The following is a 22,697-nucleotide window of genomic DNA, read 5'->3' on the forward strand; positions in this document are numbered from 1 at the left end:
AACTGCAGAGGCTTGTCAACTCAGCCAGCTGTATCATGGTGATGGGTCTGCAGGGCATTTTGAAAAGGTGACGCCTTAAGGAGGAGACATCCACTACGAAGGATGCTTATCATTCGGGACATGACCTGTTCTTATTACCACCGTCAGGGAGGAGATACAGGAACCTGAAGATCCACACTCATTGTTTTAGGAATAGCTTGTTTCCTTCTGCCATCAAATTTCTGAATGGTCCGTGAACCCATGAACACTATCTCGCTATTTTGCTCTGCTTTTGCACTGTTTATTTACTTTGTATATTCCTTATTGTAACTTATAGTATTTTTAATGTATTGCACTGCACTGCTGCCACAAAGCAACAGATTCCACAAAATATGTCAGTGATAATAAATCTTATTCTGATTCTGAATCAACTCGACACTACCTTAGCGTCTGAATCAGAATGTTTCAGGTTATAATTCCACCCGGGATATCTGAATGTAAAAACCTGTGTCACAATGCCTTCATAGGTAGGGGGCTCATAAAGTGAGCTTTTAGCCTTTATAAATCACAGAATTAAGTACAGGAGTTCAGATTTTATGTTGAAGTTGTATAAGATGTTGGTGAGGTTGAATTAGGAGTATTGCGTGCAGTTCTGGTTACCTAGCTACAGGAAGGATATCAATTAGCCTAAAAGAGTGCAGAAAAAAATTACAAGCATTTTTGCTGGGGAAAAAAGGACTTGAATAATAATGAAAGACTGAATAGATCAGGGCTTTATTCCCCAGAGCAGAGGGGAGATCTAATTGGGGTATACAAAATTATGAGGGGCATAGCTAGGATGAATACATGTAGACTTTTCCCTCCTCAGATTGGGTGAGACAACTAGAGGTCATAGGGTGAAAGGTGAAATATTTAAGGGGAATCTGAGGGGGAAATTATTTCGCATAGAAAGCTGTCGCATAGTTGCGGCAAGTATATTATCACCATTTAACATGCATTTAGAAAGTTTAGAGCAGAGGTTCTCAACTTGGTATCTGCAGAACCCTTGCTTAATAGTATTGGTCCATGGCATAAAAAAGGGTTTGGAGCTCCTGGTTTAGAGGCATTTGGGTCAAATACAGGGAACTGGCGCTGGCTTATATGGGAATCATGGTCAGTGTGGGCCAAAGGCCATCACCTTGCCGAGTGACTCTCTGATGCTAACCTGTGCCGCTCAGAAGCTGGAGTGACTGGAATGAGCTGTCAGAGGAAGTGGTTCATGCAAATTCAGTGCTAACATTTAAGTGAAGTTTGGATGGGTTCACGGATGAGAGGGGTATTGAGGACTCTGGGTTGGATGCAGGTGGATGAGACAAGGCACAAGACCAGGGTGGCACGGACTAGATGGGCCAAGGATTTGTTTCTGTGCTACAGTGCCCCATGATACTATTCTAGTACAGTAAAGACCACGTTGTGGATAATGACTTTCACAGATACTAAATCGAGACTCAAAACAGAATTCACAGCTCCAGGGATTCCGCCTTAGTCCTAACCTTCAAGTGCTGCCTGTGTGTCGTTTGCATGGTTTTCCCTGCGGCATTGTGTATTTGCTCTGTTTTGGTCTCATTTTATTGGATTTTATTTTATCGTGCTGCAGCACAGAATAGGCCTTTCTAGCCCTTCGAGTCGTGCCACCCAGTAAACCCCCGACTTAACCCTTGTCCAATCACAGGGCAATTTGCAATGACTAATTAACCTACCAACCAGTGTGTCCTTGGACTGTGGGTGGAAACCATTACACAGAGAGAACGTACAGGCAGTGGCTGCAATTGAACCGGGGCTACTGGTCCTGTAGAGTGTTGTGCTGACCACTATGCTACCATGCCACCTTCAAAGACATGCAATGTGGATTAATTATGCATTGTAAATTGTTGCTGGTCCATAGCGGTGTGGTAGCATCTGGGATGATCTGATTGGAGTATGGCTGCATATAATATTTGGGATTGGAATAGGATTAGAGGCAGTATAGAGTCAATGAGCTGAAAGACCTATTTCAAAGCTAGATTCTTATTCCAAAGAAGTGAAGGGACACTATTACAACTGCCCTGGCCACTAGCACCTTACTAATTTTATTTAAACTGGTCACAATTGCATGACTATTTGTCAGAGCTGTTTAGCAAGCAAACAAGTGGCAAAGCTCTGACACCACTGCAGTAACCGCACTGAAAATTACTTGTACAAAAACGGGCATGCTGAAAATACTCTATTGGTCAGACCACATCTATGGAAAGAGAAAGAGCCCTCAAGTGTCATCTCTGCTTCTCTTCTCATAGATGTGCCGTGACCTGCTGAGTATTTCCTGTATTTTCCCTTTTTGTTTTAGATTTCCAATATCTTTTCTTATTGACTGGTTATAAAGTTCTTTGGGACTTCCTGAAAGAGAAGTGAAAAGTGTTTTCTAATTGGAAATCACTATTTTGAAATGAGGACAAATCTCTTTGATTTAGATTTATGCTCGCAGCCACTGACATGAAGTTCAATCCTGACACTTCATTATCCACACCATTCCTTCCCGCATTTGTAAAGAAATGAAGTATACCAGATATCCCCTCACTCTATGTAGTGCTTGTAATAACAGTTGTGAACAGTGATAGATACTCTAAGCCCATCACCATTTTAAGGATTCTGTCATGTGCTTATTCTGCATTTTTGTTCAAAGCTACAGAGAGTAATTTGTTAAGAACCCTAGCACAAATTTACACACACTTCAAGCGTCTTGTGTCTCCTGTGTATAAAGTTGTATAGTCCAGAAAGGACCGTTTAGGAGATTAGACATGCAGCTGACGCATATAAACTAAAGTGTTTATAGAGGGATAAAAATTTGACTTTTTGTAACACCGAATCAAAATTGAAAAGGATGAAGAATACAAGACTGAAGGTGTTATACATGAATGCACACTGTATACTGAATAAAGAAGATCTTTTCACACAGTTAGAAATTGGCAGGCATGACATAGAGGGCATCACTGAATCATGGCTGAAAGATCACAACAGTTGGGAGCTTAAGATCCAAGGACTCTCACTCTGTTGAAAGGACAGGAAGGTAAGCTGAAGAGTGCGATGGCTCTGATGGCAAAAATAATGAAGTTAATCCTTAGAAAGAGGTGTAGAATCCTTGTATGTAGAGTTAAGAAACTACCAGGATATAAGATCCTGATGGGAGTTCAACATGAACCTCTGAACAGTAGCCAGGAGGTGGAGTACAAATTACAATGGGAGATAGAAAAGGCAATTAAAAACAGCAATGATAGTCATGGGAAAATTCAACATGCAGGTAGATTAGGAAAATCAGGCTGGTGCTGGATCCCAAAAGAAGGAAATTGTAGAACGTCTGTGAGACAGCTTTTTAGAGCAGCTTGTGGTTTAGCCCACTAGATAAAAGGCAATCCTGGACTGGGTAATGTGTGATGAAACAGATTTGATTAATGAGCTTAAGGTAGAGGAACCCTCAGGAGACAGTGATTTAAACATGACAGAATTCACCATGCATTTTGAAAGGAAGAAGCTAAAAATGACACGTCAGTATTACAGTGAAGTAAAGGGAATTGCAGAGGCATGAGAGACGAGCTGCCCAAAGTTGATTGGAAGGATCCTCCAGCAGTAATGACGCCAAAGCAGCAATGCTGATGTTTCTGGGAGCAATTCAAAATGCCGAGGCCACTAATTCTGCTCCTGCATATAGTCTTTACACCAACAAAAAGTGATCTGGAAAAGGTATTTATCTATTTATTAAGTGTGGAATAGGTCCTTCCAGCCCTTTGAGCTGCACCACCCAACATTCCCCGATTTAACCCTAGCCTAATCACAGGACAATTTACATTGACCGATTAACCTACCATCTGCTACATCTTTAGACAGTGCACCCCACTGTTGTAATGTGTGGTTATTTGAGTTACTGTTGCCTTCCTGTCAGCGTGAAGCAGTCTGGCCATTCTCCTCTGACCCCACTCATGAAAAAGGCGTTTTCACCCACAGAACTTCTGCTTACCGGATGATTTTCATTTTTTTCACCATCCTTTGTAAACTCTAGAAACAGTTGTGTGTGAAAATCCTAGATCAGCAGTTACTGAGATACTCAGACTACCCCATCTGGCACCAATGTTCATTCCACAAAGTCACTTAGATGACGGTTCTTCCTTACTCTGAAGTTTGGTCTGAGATAGATAAAACTTTTGGGTCAAAGCAGAGTTTAAAGTCAAGTGACGCAGAAGTCAGGCAGGGGAATGGAGTTGAGATCTGATCAGCTGATTTTATTGACCTTCTCTCTTGTTCTCCTTCCTGTACTTCACTGATACACATCAAGAAAAGCCCAGCCTCGTGGTGAAGGAGTGGATTGTGACATGGGTGTCAGGTGTTGACCTTGTCTAGACGTTTAAGAAAGTTGAATTGTTTAAAAACTTTAACAGAATTGTTTCTATAGACTTTGACTGAAGCATCCTTGAAAATCTAAGAATATCCCATGAATTATGCTGAAGTTGCATACTATATATCTGCGCTTCAGATAACTGTAAGGCAATCGTGATGCTCCTATTGTCAAATAGCCCAAGGTTACAAAGTGTTGATATTAACTAACTTATAATTAACCAGTGACACGCCTATAATTTAAAGAGTGGTTAGTGGAATAACATAAATGCAAAAGATTCCGCAGGTGTTGGAAATCCAGAGTAAAACACAAACTCAACAGCTCAAGCAGCATTTATTCAAGAGAATAAACAGATGATGTTTCTGGCTGAGACCCTTCATCAGCACTGGACAGGGTGGGGGGAGGTGGTTAGAAGCCAGAATAAAAAAGGTGGGTGAGGGGAAGCAGTCAAGCTAGAAGTTGAAAGGTGAATCCAGGGGAGGGAGAAGGCATGTGGGCGGGAGAGGGGGATGAAGTGCGAAGCTAGGAGGTATTAGGTGGAAAAGGTAAAGGGCTGAAGATGAAGGAATATGATACAGAGGAGGGTGGACTGTGGGAGAAAGGGAAGGGGGAAAGGCTCCAGAGGGAGTTGCAGGGCAAGTGCAGGATAGGTGAGCGGAAGAGAAGAGATAAAATTAGAGTCAGAATGGGAAATGGAAAAAGAGAGAAGAGGGAGGGTCAGGAAAATTACTAGAAGTTAGAGAAATTCATGTTCACGCTGTCAGGTTAGAGGGTACCCAAACAGAACATGAAATGTTACACCTCCAATCAGAGAGTGACCTCATTGTGGCAGTAGAGGAGGCAATGGGAGTGCAAACTCAAATGAAAATGGGTACTAGTTTCAGAATGTTATCACCTGACTGAGTAAATAAACCAAGCTAAGGAATAGATTTTCTACTAAATAGCATCTTTCACAAAAACTTTTCATGCTAGATCATAGGTTGTGGGAACAGTCCAGTGATGGGGTGAGTGAAGCTGAGTGAAATTATCGCCTCTAGCTTAAGTGCCTAATAGTTGAGGGGTAATAACTATTCCTGAACCTGTCCTGAGACTCCTGTACCTTCTTCCTGGTGGCATCAGTGAGAAGAGAGCGTGGCCCGGGTGGTGGGGTCCTTGATGATGGATGTTGCTTTTCTGCATCAGAGCTCCATGCTGGACTCAGGACAGATCCATTTTGGATGGAACCATCTTGCTCCCCCAATCTGGGAGACCTCTGAACTCTCTGCTACCTCTCAGGTCTCACTGCCAGTAGCCTTATGATGTTTACTTGTTAAATATGTCATAAATGCACCTTGTTAATTTATTTGTGCTAATATCACTTTATAAGCTATGTGTTAGTTATATGTACTCTGTTCTGCACTTTGATCCACAGGAACATTTGGCAGTATACATGTGTATGGAGGAATGACAATAGACAAACTTAATAACTATCCAAAAAGGAAAGGCTGTTCAAAATAAGATATACTAATAATCTAGTACCTTTTCTTAAATGTTATTAGAAATAAAGATAAAATACGAGTTGAGGGTTACTAACGTGATCTTGTCACACAATACCTGCCTGTTTTTTATCAATGGAGTCAAATCCTGCAATTTTGTTGCCCTTTGTGTCGATCAAAGATCCCATTGGCTCACAGGTAATCACGTCACAGGTTTGCTTTGGCAATGGCAGCAGCTGGCGCACCTTGTCGATGCTTTCTGAGTGTTTGTCGCCTAGCTCTTTCTGGCAGGGAAGGGAAAGTAGAAAAGGACATGTCAAACACTGTAACTGGGACATGGTGTGAAACACAAGAGATTCTGCACATGCTGGAAATCCAAAGCAACACGCAAAATGACAGAGGAACTCAGCCAGTCGGGCAGCATTACGGAGAGGAATAAATAGCTGACTCCTCGGGCCAAGACCCTTCATCAGGACTGGAAAGGAAAGGGTAAGGGATGTGAAAGTTGGGCAACAGAGGAAGTACAACTAGACTGCATGGTCTCCAAACTTTTGCTTGCTCTACTCAGTTGACTCTTCCATTGCAACAGAAGTTTTTAAGCTTCAGGGGTGGCGCAGTAGTGTTGCAGTTCGTGTAACACTATCACAGTCCCAGCAATTCCACCATCTACAAGGAGACAGTACATTTTCACGATGACTGTGTGAGTTTCCTCTGGGTGGCCCCGTTTCCTCCCACATTTCAAAAGCATGTCAGGTTAGTAAGTCAATTGGATAAATGGGCAGCACAGGCTTGTTGGACTGAAATGGTCTTTCCCCTTGCTGCATTTCTAAATAAATAACTGATCTTCCCTGAGAATCTGATCATCTTCAAAACATCAGATCTCCCTAATCTACAACCACCCACCAGTAAAACATGCACAGAAAAGCAGCCCTTTCCTCCAAGTTTCCTAACAGCTAAACAAGGTTTCTCCTTCACTGTTACGGGCTAGAGACTTGGAACTTCCTCCTGTGGAGGGAAAGGGGTGGCAGCTTACCATTTAAAACAACACTTGGGGTGGGTACTACATCCTAGTCATTCAAACCAGGTCCACTGCAGGTTTAGAAATCACCTGCTTTAGATGCGATTTGACTTTCGCAAATCTATGATGGCTTTCCTGGAATGACCCAGGCTTTACCGAGTGGCAGTTTAACTTGTTCCTAACAACAGGTTCTTAGACTTTTCCAGTCCTTGTTAACATGCCTGAATGTCCTCATTTATCAGCCCCTTTACTTCAACAGTGGAATAAAGTCAGCAACCCACCAGCTCTCAGGTGCTTCTGCAGTGAGACCCGAAAGACTGCACCTCAGCCACTTATATCAAGATTCAGATTTATTTATCACATGTAAATTGAAACATACAATGAAATGTGTCATTGGCATTAACCATCAACATGCTCAGTCACATTCTGACGACAACATGGCACAATCACAATGGCCAACAGAACTGCACACAACAAGCAACAAAACAACAACAGTAAAACAAGCCTTATCCCTCCCCCCCACCCACACACGCAGACAGTCCTCCAACCCCAGGGCAGGTTGTTTTCTTCCGCGTCCAGCGGCCTTGGACTCACAGACATTGGGCTTTGAATTCCCCCGCCTGCTTCCAGCGATCCATTGACTCGGGGCTCTGGCCAACTGGTCTTGAATTCTGGACTTACAATTCTACCTTGATCCTTGACATAAGACCATAAGATATAGGAGCGGAAATAGGCCACTTGGCCCATTGAGTATGCTCCATCATTTCATCATGGCTGATCCATTTCCCTCACAGCCCAATCTCCTGCTTTCTCCCTGTATCCCTCCATACCCTGACTATTCAATAATCCTCTGCCTTAAATATACCCAATGACCTGGCCTCCACAGCTACCCGTGGCAATGAATTCCACAGATTCACCAACCTCTGGCTAAAGAAATTCCTCCTCATCTCCATTCTAGAAGGATGACCCTCTATTCTGAGGCTGTGTCCTCTGGTCTTAGATTCCTCTGCCATGGGAAACATTCTCTCCACATCCATGCTATCAAGGCCTTTCAACATTCAATAGGTTTCAATGAGGTCACCTTTCATTCTTCTGAATTCCAGTGAGTAGAGGCCCAGAACCATCAAATGCTCCTTAGATGACAAGCCTTTCAATCCTGGAATTATTTTCCCTCTCCAATGTCAGCACATCCTTCCTTAGATAAGAGCTCCAAAACTGCTCACAATACTCCACGTGAGTCCTCACCAGTGCTTTGTAAAGCCTCAAAATCACATCTCAGCTTTTATTTAACATCAACCCCAAGAACATACTGAACAACAAACACTAGGTTTCGAACTCCAGACTCACCGATGACAGGACCCTGAACACTTCATTCCTTTCAGAAACCTTCATTGGGATCCTTGTGAACTAGTTGGTTCACCAATTTCTGTAAAACCTGTAGTGTCGAATTAACCTTCTCCTTAGCCAGGGGACTACCTGGAGAGACCTAGACAACATGGACTCAAGTTGGACTCAGAAAGAGGATGGACCTGAACAAAGAATCTTTACTTGTGGATAGGTCAGCAGAAAACATTGGCGATGACTTGAGAATCACTACACACAGGGCAGGGAAACTGAAGACTGAGCAAAGACTAACCAAACTGAAGGAACTAAAATAGACAAGCAAAACAAAGGTGGCACAGGTACACTGAAAAATACAACAAGGCACAAATGAAAATAACCAACAAATAATCAGGGAAGGAGTTGCTTAGAGCTCGAAGCCTGGAACACTCCAGCACCTCCAGGTGGTCAGACCAAGGCATAACATCTCCATATTTTTATCCAGTCCATACTTTACCTTTCTTGTTCAACCAACCATGTAGAGATATGACTAATACATGACTGTGTCATTAGTCAAAACAGAACCAGTTCTCTGGATGTGATAAAGGAACGATGTTTCAGTTATCATGTCACTAGGAATGAACAGCAGGTACTGTTGAACTAATGACACACATTCAATTACTTCATTCTTTCTTTGGCTGAAGGTAATTAATGACATCTAACCTACATCATATATTTTTGTAAATCTGACATTTCTTTTTCTTTTTCCATTGAAGCTTAAAATGGGAAACTGACAGCTGAGACTGGGAATTCATAGGATGTAACAGATTAAACAGAAGTACACTTACAGATCAAAATTCATTCATCACACGGAAGACATTAATCACCAGCATTATGCAATGTTTTCCCTTTGTTCCAATGAGTGCAGCTCCAATGACAACCATGAACTCAGCACCATCCAGCAGAACACAGCACCCCATCTACCATCACAGATGTTCATTTCCTTCAGTACAAATGCAGTTGCGCTTCATCTCTATGTTAGAATCTTAGGCAGAGACACTACAGCACAGAAGCAGACCCTTAGGCCCATCTACTCCATGCTGGGCATAGTCACCTCGTCGAGCTGAATCACAGCCTTCCATACCCCTCTCATGCACATATCTATCCAAACTTCTCTGAAATCAAACCCATATCCACTGCTTCCGCTGGCAATTTGTTCCACACTTGCATCTCCCTCTGGGTGAAGTCCCCATAACCCCCCCAACTTCCCCTTAAGCATTTCACCTTTCACCCTTAACCCATGACCTTGTGGTCTAGTCTTGCCCACCCTCAGTGGAAAAACACCTGCTTGAATTTACCCTATCTACATACCTTATAATATTCCATTGCTCTATCAAATCCTCCCTCGTTCTCCTACCTTTATACAAATTTGCACTGGAGGAGCTCTCCCAAACCCATGATGCCTACTACCAACGGTGTCACAGTTCAGGCAATTGCTTCACACTGCTCGCAATCACTGACGATTCCCACCACTGATGAGTTTGCCTGTTCTCCTTGTGATCATTAGGACTTCCTCTGGGCGCTGCAGTTTCCTCCCTCATTCCAAAGGTGTACAGACTAGCGTTAGGGTTAATAAGCTGTGAGACATCCTATTTTGGCGACAGTAGCTGGGCAACACTTGTGGACTTGCCCCAAGCACAATCCTTGCTGATTTGATTGGACATGACACAAACAACACATTTCACTGTATGTTTTAAGTACATGTGACAAATAATACTAATCTTTAAATCTTTCTTTGAATCAAGAACAAGGGCACGAGCAGCACCAGCATTACTCCTTCAACCGGATCTGGAAATACACTCAATGGCCACTTTCTTAGTACACCACAAACCTGCTCGTTAATGCAAATATGTCTAATCAGCCAATCATTTGGCAGCAACTCAATGCATAAAAACATACAGACGTGGCCAACAGGCTCAGTTGGTGTCCAGACCAAACATAAGAATGAGGGGGAAATGTGATCTAAGTGACTTTGACAGTGGAATTTTTGGCACCAGATGGGGTGGTTTGTGTTTATCAAAAATTGCTGATCTCTTGGAATTGTCATTGCACACCAGTCTCTAGAATTTACAGCGAACAGTGCAAAAAATAAAAAAAAATCTAGTGAGAAACAGTTCAGTGGATGAAAACACCTTATGAATGAGAGAGGTCAGAGAAGAATGACCAGACTGTTGAAGCTGACCAGAAGGTGACAGTAGCTCAATAACCAGACCTTACAACAGTGGTGTGCAGAAGAGCAGCTCTGTAGTTTGGCTACAGCAGCAGAAAACCATAAACATACACTCAGTGGGCACTTTATTAAGTACAGTAAGTATATACTGGCCAATATATATAATGGCCAATAAGTGCGTACAGGTGTCCCCCCCCCCCCTTAACAAAGGTAGAGTGTTCCTATGAAACCTTTCTTAAGTCAAAATAGCATAAAGCGAAGAACCGTTCATTTATATGGGAAACATTTTGGTAAAAGTGAAAATCCTCTTTGTAATGTGAAAACAGGTTACTAATGTAGGTCTTTTGTGAAAGTGAAGTGACGTAAAGCGAACATTCATAAAGCGGGGACACCTGTATTGTTATTCCTTTATTGTTACTGGACTGCATTTCTTTGTTCAATGTCAGTGTGGGAATGCTTTCAGCTTAAAAGTGGCAGCAGATCACGAGGATTTTCTCACTACCTGTTTCTCAAGGGCACTAAGGGGTAGGTAATAGATGTTTGACCTTTGACATTAGTTCCCCCCATCCTTAAAGAGAAAATGACAGCAAATGGAAGAGAACAGGGAGTTGTTCAGCAACCATGTGCTTTCTTGTCTTGCCCTTGTTCCCCTATTCCACACTCTACAAAAAGACACTGGCAATAGCTCAGCAACAAATCCATTTCACACTCTCCCAAATGGGAAACAGCACTTTATAACGGAAAGTGAAATCCTGTTCACAAAATGGCACAGTTCCATTACTTAACCACTTAAAATTTCAAATGGAATACGAGTGGCATGTTTGCTTTCAATGTTAAGAGTGTTGAGGACAGAACATAGAACAGTACAGGCTCTTTATTTAACCTAGTCCAAGATCAATTTAATCATGGCAGCATATTGGTAAATTTCCTCAGCAACCTCTCTAAAGTTTCCACATCCTTCCGTTAATGAGGTGGCCATAATTGAACACAATATTCCAAAGGGTGGAGTAGCCAGAGTTTTATAGATCTGCAACATTATCTCAGGACTCTCAATTACCTCAATCCCCTGTTTAATGAAGGCCAACATTACATACACCTTCCCAACCACCCTATCAGCTTACGCAACAACGTTAATGGATCTGTGGATGTGGACTCCAAGTTGCTAAGAATCCTATCATCAGCCTTGTACTCTGCCTGCAAGTGCAATCTTCCAAAGTGTAGCACTTCACTCTTCTCTGGATTGAACTCCATCTGACACTTCTCAGCTCCATTCTGCATTCTATCAGTCCTGTTGCAATCTTCTACACTATCTACAACACCACTACCTCAGGATAAAAGCAAAGAAGTCATACTGCAGTTACACAAAAGTTTAATCCTGGAGTATAGTGTGCAATTTTGGTTGGCCCCTTCTTTGGGAGGATGGGGAGCTACAAAAGAAAAAGTTTATCAGGATGATGCCTGGTTTGGTATGAGTTGCAAGGAAAGGTTAGAAAAACTTGAGTTGTTCTTCCTAGAGTATCAGAGGCTGAGCGGATACCTGAAAAAGATCTCCTGGACCTAATAAAATGGCCTCTGTGTAAATGCTCATGGTCTTCTGCTGCTGAAACCCACCCACTTCAAGATTCGACATGTTGTGCATTCAGAGATCCTCTTCTGCCCACCATTGTTGTAACACATGGCTATTAGAGTTACTGTTGCCTTCCTGTCAGCTTGAACCAGTCTGCCAATTCTCCTCTGACCTCTCTCATAAATAAGGTGTCTTTACCCACAGAGCTGCTGGTCACTGGAAATTTTTTTGCTTTTTGCACCATCCTCTGTAAACTTGAGACTGTTGTATGTGAAAAGTCCCAAGAGATCAGTAGTTTCTAAGATACTCAAACCACCCTATCTGGCATCAATAATTGTTTCATGGTCAAAGTCCCTTATATTTACAGTAATATATTTGGTTATATTTACAGTAAGTCTCTTAGATTCACTGAGATGCTGCCACTTGATTGGCTGATTAGTTATTTGTACTAACGAGCCCATGTAACTAATAAAGTGTCCTGAAATCTACCTGCCTCTCCATCGACAAACTTGACCACAAAACCATCAATTTCATCATCCAAATCACTGACATCCTGTATTTCATGAAAAGAAGAGGTCCCAACTCCAATCCCTGCAGAACAACATTAATCACTGGCAGCCAACCAGAAAAGGCTCCCTTTATCGCCAGTCTTTGCCTCCTGCCAGTCAGTCAATCCTGTGACAACACTAAACTATAAATCAATACCAAGGCCAATAATGTGCACCAAAGAAGGTGAAAAGCTGTCTCTCAAGCTTGGACTAGGCCTCATTCCTTCAGTCTTCCAGCATCTACAGATGTTTTGCTCTCCTCTTTTTTCCTATTTTGATTTTTAACATGTCCATCACAGTCTTTCAAAAACTTTTAAAAAATCACTCAACAACAACTTTTTTTCAAGAGTAAAACCCCCACTTTTTAAACTTCCCTCTCTGTTACAATGTCCCAGCTTTACTTTAGCCATTTGTCAATCTAAATCCTGAAACTCTGGGAGCATCTTCATCAGAAGTATTGCAGAGTTCAGGGCAGAAGCTCACCCCCACCTTAAGAACAACTAGGGAATGTCATGGAGTGCTGGCCTTGGCTTTCACTGAAATCTCCAGTGTCAGATTAGTGTGCAACTTGCCTTGTGATAAGACAAAGGCTATGAAGGTAGCCCTTACTGCATGAGAGAGGCAGAATATGTGCAGATCAGGAGAAGAAAAATTAACTGTCAGATCTTCAGACTGAGTAACAGTGGTTTAAAATGTCAAAAGTTTTATTATTAATACTTGCAGCCATCCAATAAAGAAAGTTTAAAAGTTTCTATGGGAATTAAGAGCTATTAAAACAGAAATGTAAACAATGTTGGTAATATTACACAAATATAATGATATGGGTACAGTATAAATTTGGGTCAGCCAAACATATCAAAATTGTCAGTTCTGCTCATAATTAGCCTGTCACCTGGTAGTTTTATTTACTGCCTTGCTCTTGCTATCTTGGTAGTGATACCCAAGGGGTGTCATACAGAAATTTTTCCTCTGATCAGTACCAGATCTCTACAACTTGGACATACGTAATTCCTTCATTCTCCCTGGAGAGTGAATGTTTGGTGAGGCAGCATTTACTTCACTCTGATGGCACCTCTATAGCTGCAGCCGTCAAAGCAAGCGACGTGCCAAGTCTGAGAGTAGAATCAATTGAACTTCACGTGCACAGGCAGAGAACACATGATCAGCAGCTCAGACAACGAGGCTCTGTGTGTAATATACTTTCCCCGAGAAGGACTTACATTATTTTATTGCTGCTTTGAGATATTACCTGGCAAGATACTTAGCCCAATCCATAGTCCAGAAACCCAATGGTTAGAGGAGACCACACTGGTGGTACCTCTCCAGTGACTGCTGATGATTGTCCAGATTCGAGAAGCATGCAGTAGGGTGAGCATCACAGCTCCTTAACGTACCACAGTGCTGGCTCTGAGATCATGAACATACCACCATTAACTACTCATACTGTAGGTAATCCTGGTTCCAGAGGATGAGAAGAGGTTCACTAGGATGCTGCCTCGATGTACTATAAAGAGAGTTTGGGTTGTTTTTTTTTTCAAGAGCAGTGGAAGCTAAGGGAAGACCTGAGAGGAGTTTATTAAATTGTGAGCGGATACATAAGAAGACAAGATGCAGGAGCAGGAGTAGGCCATCTGGCCCATCGACAGATGCATTGTAGAAAGCATTCTGACTGCAGATGAAGGCTCCAATGTGCAGGATCAAGAAAGGCTGCAGAAGGTTGTAGACTCAACCAACTTCATCACAGGCACAAGCTTCCTCAGTGAAAACATCTTCAAAAGGTGGTACTTAAGAAGGGGACTTCCATCATTAAGGATCCTCACCATCCAGGATATTCCCTCTCTTCATTATTAGCATCAAGGTACCTGTAGAAATCATAAGTTCACTAATGACACAACCGTGCTCTGCCCCATCTACAACAACGATGATAAGACAGCGTACAGACAGGATGTACAGCAGCTTGTAAAATGGTGCAAGCTCAACAACTTAAGTCGCTACATGGACAAGAGCAAAGAGATGATTGCAGACTTTATAACGGGGCAGGCTGACCATTCATCACTGTATGTACACGGCTCCTCCGTGGAGAGAGTTAAGAGCACCAAGTTTCTGGAGTGCCGATCTCTCCTTGCCCATCGACACTTCCTCTTTGGTCAAAAAAGCACAGCAGTGTCTCCACTTTCTGAGGATATTGAGGTGAGTGAGGTTCAACCCCCTCCTCCATTCTAACTAAATTTTACAGGAGTACTGTACCATCAAGAGTGTCCCGACACCATAGACAGTGCATTTGCTATCGAATTGCAAGGCATCTGACTGCAAGACCCCACGAAGAATTGAGAGGACTGTTGAGATGATCATCAGGGTTTCTCTTCCACCCATCCAAGAAATTTATCAGGAGCTCTGTGTACACAGGGCCCTTAGCATTGTCAACGAATTTTCCCATCCATCCAACAATCTCTTTGACCCCTTAACATCGGGGATGAGGTGCTGTAGCATTAAGACAAGGACTGTTTGGATGGGAAACAGCTTCTTTCCCCAGGCTGCAAGTCTACCGAGCTCCCTACCAACACCCAGGTCTCATCACATATGATGTGCCAGGAGACCCGACGTAGATTGGGGGACCACTTCATCGAGCACCTCCGCTCCGTCCGCCGCAACAGACAGGATCTCCCAGTTGCCACCCACTTCAGCTGTGCTTCACATTCCCATTCGGATATGTCCATACATGGCCTCCTCTACTGCCATGATGAGGGCAAACTCAGGTTTGAGGAGCAACACCTCATATACTGTCTAGGTAGTCTCCAGCCCCTTGGCATATAACCGTATAACAATTACAGCACAGAAACAGGCCATCTCGGCCCTTCTAGTACGTGCCGAACGCTTACTCTCACCTAGTCCCACTGGCCTGCACTCAGCCCATAACCCTCCATTCCTTTCCTGTCCATATACCTATCCAATTTTACTTTAAATGACAATATCGAACCTGCCTCTACCACTTCTACTGGAAGCTCATTCCACACAGCTACCACTCTCTGAGTAAAGAAATTCCCCCTCGTGTTACCCTTAAATTTTTGCTCCCTAACTCTCAAATCATGTCCTCGTGTTTGAATCTCCCCGCTCTCAATGGTAAAAGCCTATTCACGTCAACTCTATCTATCCCCCTCATTATTTTAAATACCTCTATCAAGTCCCCCCCTCAACCTTCTATGCTCCAAAGAATAAAGACCTAACTTGTTCAGCCTTTCCCTGTAATTTAGGTGCTGAAACCCAGGTAACATTCTAGTAAATCTTCTACTAGGCATGAGCATCAAATTCTCCAGCTTCCGGTAATTCCTTTCTTCTCCCTTCCCCTATCCCAGATTCACTCTGCTTCCTCTTCCAGCTGCCTATCACCTTCTGCCTTCATGATTCTGCCTTCTACTTCTACCCATAATGCTTTCCCCTTACATTCCTTCTTCACCTCTCCTGCCTATCTCCTCCCTGGTTCCCCTCCCCCACCCCTTGATCTTTCCTCTTACTGGTTTTTCACCTAGAACCTACCAGTCTTCTCCTTCTCATCCTCCCCCCACCTTTTTATAGGGCCCCTGCCCCCTCCCTCCTCAGTGCTGACGAAGGGTCTCGGCCCGAAACGTTGACTGCTCATTTCCACGGATGCTGCCCGACTTGCTGAGTTCCTCCAGCTTGTTCGTACGTGTTGCTTTGACCCCAGCATCTGCAGTGTACTTTGTGTTTAGTGTTTGGTAATACTACTTACTTTCTAACTTTATTTGTGGTAGTATTACTTTATGTGTTATTTGTGTGTATTATATCTACTGTGTAGTGTATCTTGGTCTAGAGAAACATTGCTTTCTTTGGCAGCATACATGCACAGAATTGAATGATAATAAACTTACCTTGAACAGGAGGTCCACGAGCCCGAGAAAACTCACTCAATGTTTTAGCAGCTACTTTTTCCCTCCTACTATCACTTTTCTCAATGGTCCATGAACACCACCTCACTTTTTGCTCTATTTATTTACTTTTTGTATTTCTTATTATAATTTATAGTAACATTTTATGCCTTGCACCGTACCGCTGCCGCAAAATAACACACCATCTGTTATTGATTATAAACCAGATTTTGAGATGTACGAGGAAAATCTTTTACAGAGAACAGTGGGTGCCTGGAATGTGCTCCCGGGGGTGGCTGTGGACACCAATACAGTGAAGGTATTCAAGAGGCTCTTAGAGAGGCACATTAAATTGCAGGAAATGGAAGGATATGGACACTGCGTAGGCATAGAAATTAGGTTGGTTAGATATTTGATTGCTAATTTAATTAATTTGGAATAACATGTGGGCCAAAAGCCTGTCTCTATGTTGTTCTATTCTGTGCTCATAAATAATCTGGGATCCATTTTTGGGTTGATGAGTTTGATATTAAAAACATGTTATTATGTCATACTTCATTACACTACAGGAAACCATCTAGCCCAGTGAGTCAAAGAGAGCAATCTCTTTCTCCAAATTACTTCCCTGTTAATCATTCTCTCACACATGTGCATTGATACACCCCTAACTCCGCTGCTGTCAGAAAGAAGCCTTAGGTCCCACGTAACCATTTTAAGAACATTATCACCCTTCAACCGTCAGGCTCTTGAACCAGAATGGATAACTTCACTCACCTCCACACTGAACTGATTCCGCAAGCTACAGACTCACTTTCAAGGATTCTCCAATGCTTGTTCTCAAGATTATTTATTAATTTTTTTTTTGTTTTTGCACAATTTGTTTCTTTTGCACATTGTCTATTTGTAGTTGTGTGCACTGTGTTTTTTAATTGTTTCTATTTTGTTTGTTCATATCTACTATGAATGCTTGCAAGAAAATGAATCTTAGGGTGGCCTATGGTGACATGTACGTACTTTGATACTAAACTAAACCCGGACTTTGGATGTTGACTCTTTTACCACCCACCAATACTCGAAGCAGTTGATCTAACACCCAGCTTGCCTTTGGATTCAGGAAAGAAGAGGTCCCAGAGGGAACGCACGTTGTCACAGGGAGAACATACAAACTTCTCGTAGAAAGCCCAGTCAGGATTGAACCAGGGTTTCTGGAGCACTAATCAGAATCAAGTTTGTCCTTATGTAATATGAAATCTGTTATTTTACAACAGCAGTACAGTTCAATGACAAAATTACAATAAATTACACAGCAAATAAATAGTGCAAAAAATAACTAATAAGATCGTGTTCATGGACGATTCAGAAATCTGATGGGGAGGGAAAGAAGCATTACCTGAATCATTGAGTACAAGTCTTTGTGCTGTTGTACCTCGTACCTGAAGATACTTGTCACGGATGGTGAGGGTCCTTAGAGATGGATGCCACCATCTTGAAGGCACACAAGAGGCAGTGAGTACAATGAATGATGAAAGGATTGGCTAGGTCAACATGAGTCCCTGGGTATGAGAAGATGGCTCCTGTAGGCCATAAATTATACAGGCGGCTGAATATTCTGTTTGGGGCATGGAAGCAGTGGTTGGAGAGCTGATATACGAGAGGTGATTGATAAGTTCGAGGCTTAAGGTAGAAGGAGTCAATTTTAGAAAACCTAGCACATTTATTTTTCAAAGTCCCCTCCTACATGTACACATTTAATCCAGTGGTTGTGGAGCATATGGATCCCTCCTTTGTAGAAGTGGTCCACTTGAACTGCACTTGCATGTAACGAGAGTGTCCTGGATCTCCAGGTGGTCCACAGCAGGGGTGATTCATAAGTTCATGGCCTAAGGTAGAAGGAGATGAGTGATACAGCTCTCGTTACATGCACGTGCAGTTCAACTCTGAGTAAAAATGCAGGAAGTTTGAAGTTAATAACTCATCTCCTTCTACCTTAGGCCACAAACATATCAATCACCCCTGCTCTGGATCACTTTCCAGAGGTCCAAGACGCCGACTTCTACAAAGAAGGGAATCCGTATGCTCCACGACTGCTAGACTACTTGTGTAAATGTAGGAAAAATAAATGTGCTAGGTTTTCTAAAACTGACTCCTTCTACCTTAGGCCATGAACTTATCAATCACCCCTCATACCTTAATAACCAGGTCACCCCATCTCCAAACACTAGAAACACTAGCCAAAGGCAGCTCAGCTGGGGCTCTGGTGAAAATTAAGAGCCGGGAACTTATATCATAGATCCAACCAATATGTACAAGGCTAAAATGGGAAAAAATAATCAGAAAGGCTGTAAAGTAGAAAATGAAAAGAATAAGTTTTTAATTCTTTTCCCCGGGACATGAATGAGGAGCTACTTCAATCCTCCTGAGAATGTAGAGGGTAGTGATTAACCTTATGGAAGGAACACCCAATCATCAGAAATCTCCTGAGCTTAGGTACGTATCGATTAACACACTTTATTGCAGGACATCAGTTCCTCCGACTTTTAAAAGAGGCAGTGGTAGTTTCCATTTTGAATGCCTCCAGTGAAATGCAAAGCGAGCCTATCACAATAATGCATCAACCACTTAGAATCATAGAACATTACAACACAGAAACAGGCCATTTGGCCCATCTAGTCCATGCCAAACCATCAACCTGCACCAGCACCATACCCTCCATACTTCTTCCATCCATGTATCTACCCAAATTTTTTTAATTGAACCCACATCAATTACTTGTGCTGGCAGCTCATTCCACACTCTCACCACCCTTTAACTAAAAAAGTTTCTCTTTTATGTTCCCCTTAAAAGTTTCAAGCTAACTCGTGACTATAGCAGTAGTCTCACCCAACCTCTCTGGAAAAACCCTGTTTGCGTTTATCTTACCCCGCATAATTTGGTATACTTCTATCAAATCTCCTCTCAGTCTTTTACATTCTAGGGAATAAAGTCTTAACTTATTCAACCTTCCCCTATAACTCAACTCCCAGAAACATCATTGTAAATTTTCTCTGCACACTTTCAATCTTATTTACATCTTTCCAGTAGGTAGGTGACCATAACAGCATACAATACTCTTGATTAGGCCTCAGCAATCTCTTATAAAATTTCAACATAACATCCCACCTTCCTTATTCAATACATGGGAGTATGTTGTATTCTGTGTAGATATCTACCTATGATACCACGTTGAAAGATGATTGGATCTACATTCCCATATCTCTGTTCTACCAGACTTCTCAGTGGCCTACCACACAACATAAAGACCTACCTTGGTTGGTACTCCCAAAGTGCAACATCTCACACTTAAATATGCATTAAATTCCATCTGATATTTATCAGGCCATTTTCCAGCTGATCCAAATCCCAATGCAAGCTTTGATAATTTTCCTCACTGTCCATAACACCCCCAACCTTGGTGTCACCACAAATTTGATGACCCGGTTTACCACATTATCATCTAGATCGTTGATATAGATGACAAACAACAAAGGACCCAGCACCAATCCCAGCAGCACACCAGTAGTCACAGAACCCTGATCAAAGAGACAACCACTCTTTGGCTTCTCCCGTGATGCCAATGTCTGATCCGATTTACCACCTCATCCTGAATGCTGAGCGACTGAACCTTCTTGACCAGCCTCCCATGAGGGACCTTGTCAAAGGCCTTGCTAAAGTCTATGTAGACAACATCAAGGCCTTGCCTTCAACAACTTTCTTGGTAACCACAATAATGAACAATAATGCCTGGCTAGACACAATTTACCATGCAGTTAGCCACGTTGACTATCCTTAATCAGTCCCTGTCTATCCAAATACTTATCTTGTATATCTGGTTCTTTAGAATAGAACCATAGAACAATACAGCACAGTAACAGGCCTTTTGGCCCTTCTTGGCTGTGCTGAACCATTTTTCTGCCTAGTCCCACTGACCTGCACCCAGACCATATCCCTCCATATACCTCTCATCCATGTACCTGTCCAAGTTTTTCTTAAATGTTAAAAGTGAGCCCACCTTTACCACTTCATCCGGCAGGTCATTCCACACTCCCACCACATTCTGTTTGAAGAAGCCCCCCCCCTCAATGTTCCCTTTAAACTTTTCCCCCTTCACCCTTAACCTATGACCTTCGGCTTTTTTCTCCCCTAGCCTCAGTGGAAAAAGCCTGCTTCCATTCACTCTATCTATACCTATCATAATTTTATATACCTCTATCAAGTCTCCCCTCATTCTTCTACGCTCCAGGGAATAAAGTCCTAACCTATTCGACCTTTCTCTGTAACTCAGTTACTCAAGTCCTGGCAACATCCTTGTAAACCTTCTCTGCACTATTTCAACCTTATTAATATCCTTTTGTAACTCAGTGGCCAAAACTGCACACAATACTACAAATTCGGCCTCACCAATGCCTTATACAACCTTACAATAACATTCCCACTCTTATTCTCATTACTGTGATTTATAAAGGCCAATGTACCAAAAGCTCTCTTTACTATATCTATCTGTGAATCCACTTTTAGGGAATTTTGTATCTGTATTCCTAGATCCCTCTGTTCTACTGCACTCCTCAGTGTCCTACCATTTACCTTGTATGTTCTACCTTGGCTTTTACTTCCGAAGTGCAATACCTCACACTCGTCTGCATTAATCTCCATCTGACATTTTTCAGCCCATTTTTCCAGCTGGTCCATATCCCCCTGCAAGCTTTGAAAACCTTCCTCACTGTCCACTACACCTCCAATCTTTGTATCATCAGCAAATTTGCTGATCCAATTTACCACTATATCATCCAGATCATTGATATAGATGACAAATAATAATGGACCCAGCACTGATCCCTGTGGCACACCACTAGTCACAGGCCTCCACTCAGAGTAGCAATCCTCCACTACCACTCTCTGGCTTCTCCCATTGAGCCAATGTCTAATCCAATTTACTACCACACCATGTATACCTAGCGACTGAATCTTCCTAACTAACCTCCCATGCGGGACATTGTCAAAGGTCTTACTGAAGTCCATGTAGACAACATCCACTGCCTTCCCTTCATCCACTTCCCTTGTAACCTCCTCAAAAGACTCTAATAGATTTGTTAAACATGACCTACCACGCACAAAGCAGTGTTGACTCTCCCTAATAAGTCCCTGTCTATCTAAATAGTTGTAGATCCTATCTCTTAGTATTCCTTCCAATAATTTACCTGCCACCGACGTCAAACTTACCAGCCTATAATTTCCTGGCTTAGCTTCCAATACGTTTCAGACTACTTATGTCAGGCTCATCGGCCTATAATTTCCTGGCTTATTCTGAGAGCCTTTCTTAAACATTAGCTAACTTCCAATCCTCTGGCACCCCACCCATGGCTAAGCAGGTTTGAAATATCTCCACTATGGACACTGCAATTTCTGCACTCGCCTCCCACAAGGCCTGAAGGGACACTTGTAGATCTATTACTCATCATTCAGATATAAATCAAAACTAAAGGCTACAAGTCAGTTACTTGAAGGCAAAAAGTAATTCCTTCAAATATTAATTGTCCACCAGATATACAAATTGTGTACAAATGTCAATAACCACACAAATTGTATTGGTCAAATGGCTTTACTGTAACTATTTTCCATTACCACTGACATTAGTCATCAAAAGACGCCCTTCAAATTGTGTTTGGTACTTTGAATCTCTGACCACCTCTCTCTTACGAGAAGAGCCTTTTCAGAATCCTGAAAAGGGCCTAGTTTAGCATCAGTTTAAAATAGGACATATTTGTATGGGAATCACACATGAAAGTGCAGACTCATTATCATTTAATACTTCCCTTCTAAAGATGGGCAACATAGTCATGTGGCAGTTAGCGTAACACTATAAATACTGCACTAGTAATCTGGGTTCAATTCTTGACACTGTCTTAGGGAGTTTGTACATTCTCCCCATGACTCTGTGCAGTTCTAGTACAAGTTCAACCATACAAATGCATACAGCTAAACGAAACAGTATTCTTCTGGGGCCAAGGTGCAAAACACAATACATACAGTCACACACAGCACATATACAGTAGTTACAACAACACAAAAATAACATGAGAACAAATCCCTGAGTGTCATGGCCTGAGCATGACATGCTGTTGTGGAGCCACATTCCTGCAAGAACAAGTACCTAGCAGTTCCTCATCTTGCCTGGTTCAGCCACAGACAAAGGCAATCCAGCTTGTCTTCCTGGGAGCGACACCAGAGGGTAACAGGA

The 22,697-nt window shown here is 42.4% G+C and overlaps 1 protein-coding gene across 1 annotated transcript in view; it reads right to left on the bottom strand.

Annotated features, from left to right (window-relative positions):
* The window catches only part of LOC132406765 (mediator of RNA polymerase II transcription subunit 12-like protein), a 689,991-nt gene that overhangs the window by 70,723 nt on the left and 596,571 nt on the right, over positions 1-22,697 (bottom strand). Inside the window, exon 37 of the mRNA XM_059992729.1 lies at positions 5,979-6,140. Coding sequence (XP_059848712.1) covers positions 5,979-6,140 — 162 coding nt within the window. The remainder of the gene's footprint in view (positions 1-5,978; positions 6,141-22,697) is intronic.

The sequence above is a fragment of the Hypanus sabinus genome, chromosome 2, assembly GCF_030144855.1.
Source record: "Hypanus sabinus isolate sHypSab1 chromosome 2, sHypSab1.hap1, whole genome shotgun sequence".
NCBI classification, from domain to species: domain Eukaryota; kingdom Metazoa; phylum Chordata; class Chondrichthyes; order Myliobatiformes; family Dasyatidae; genus Hypanus; species Hypanus sabinus.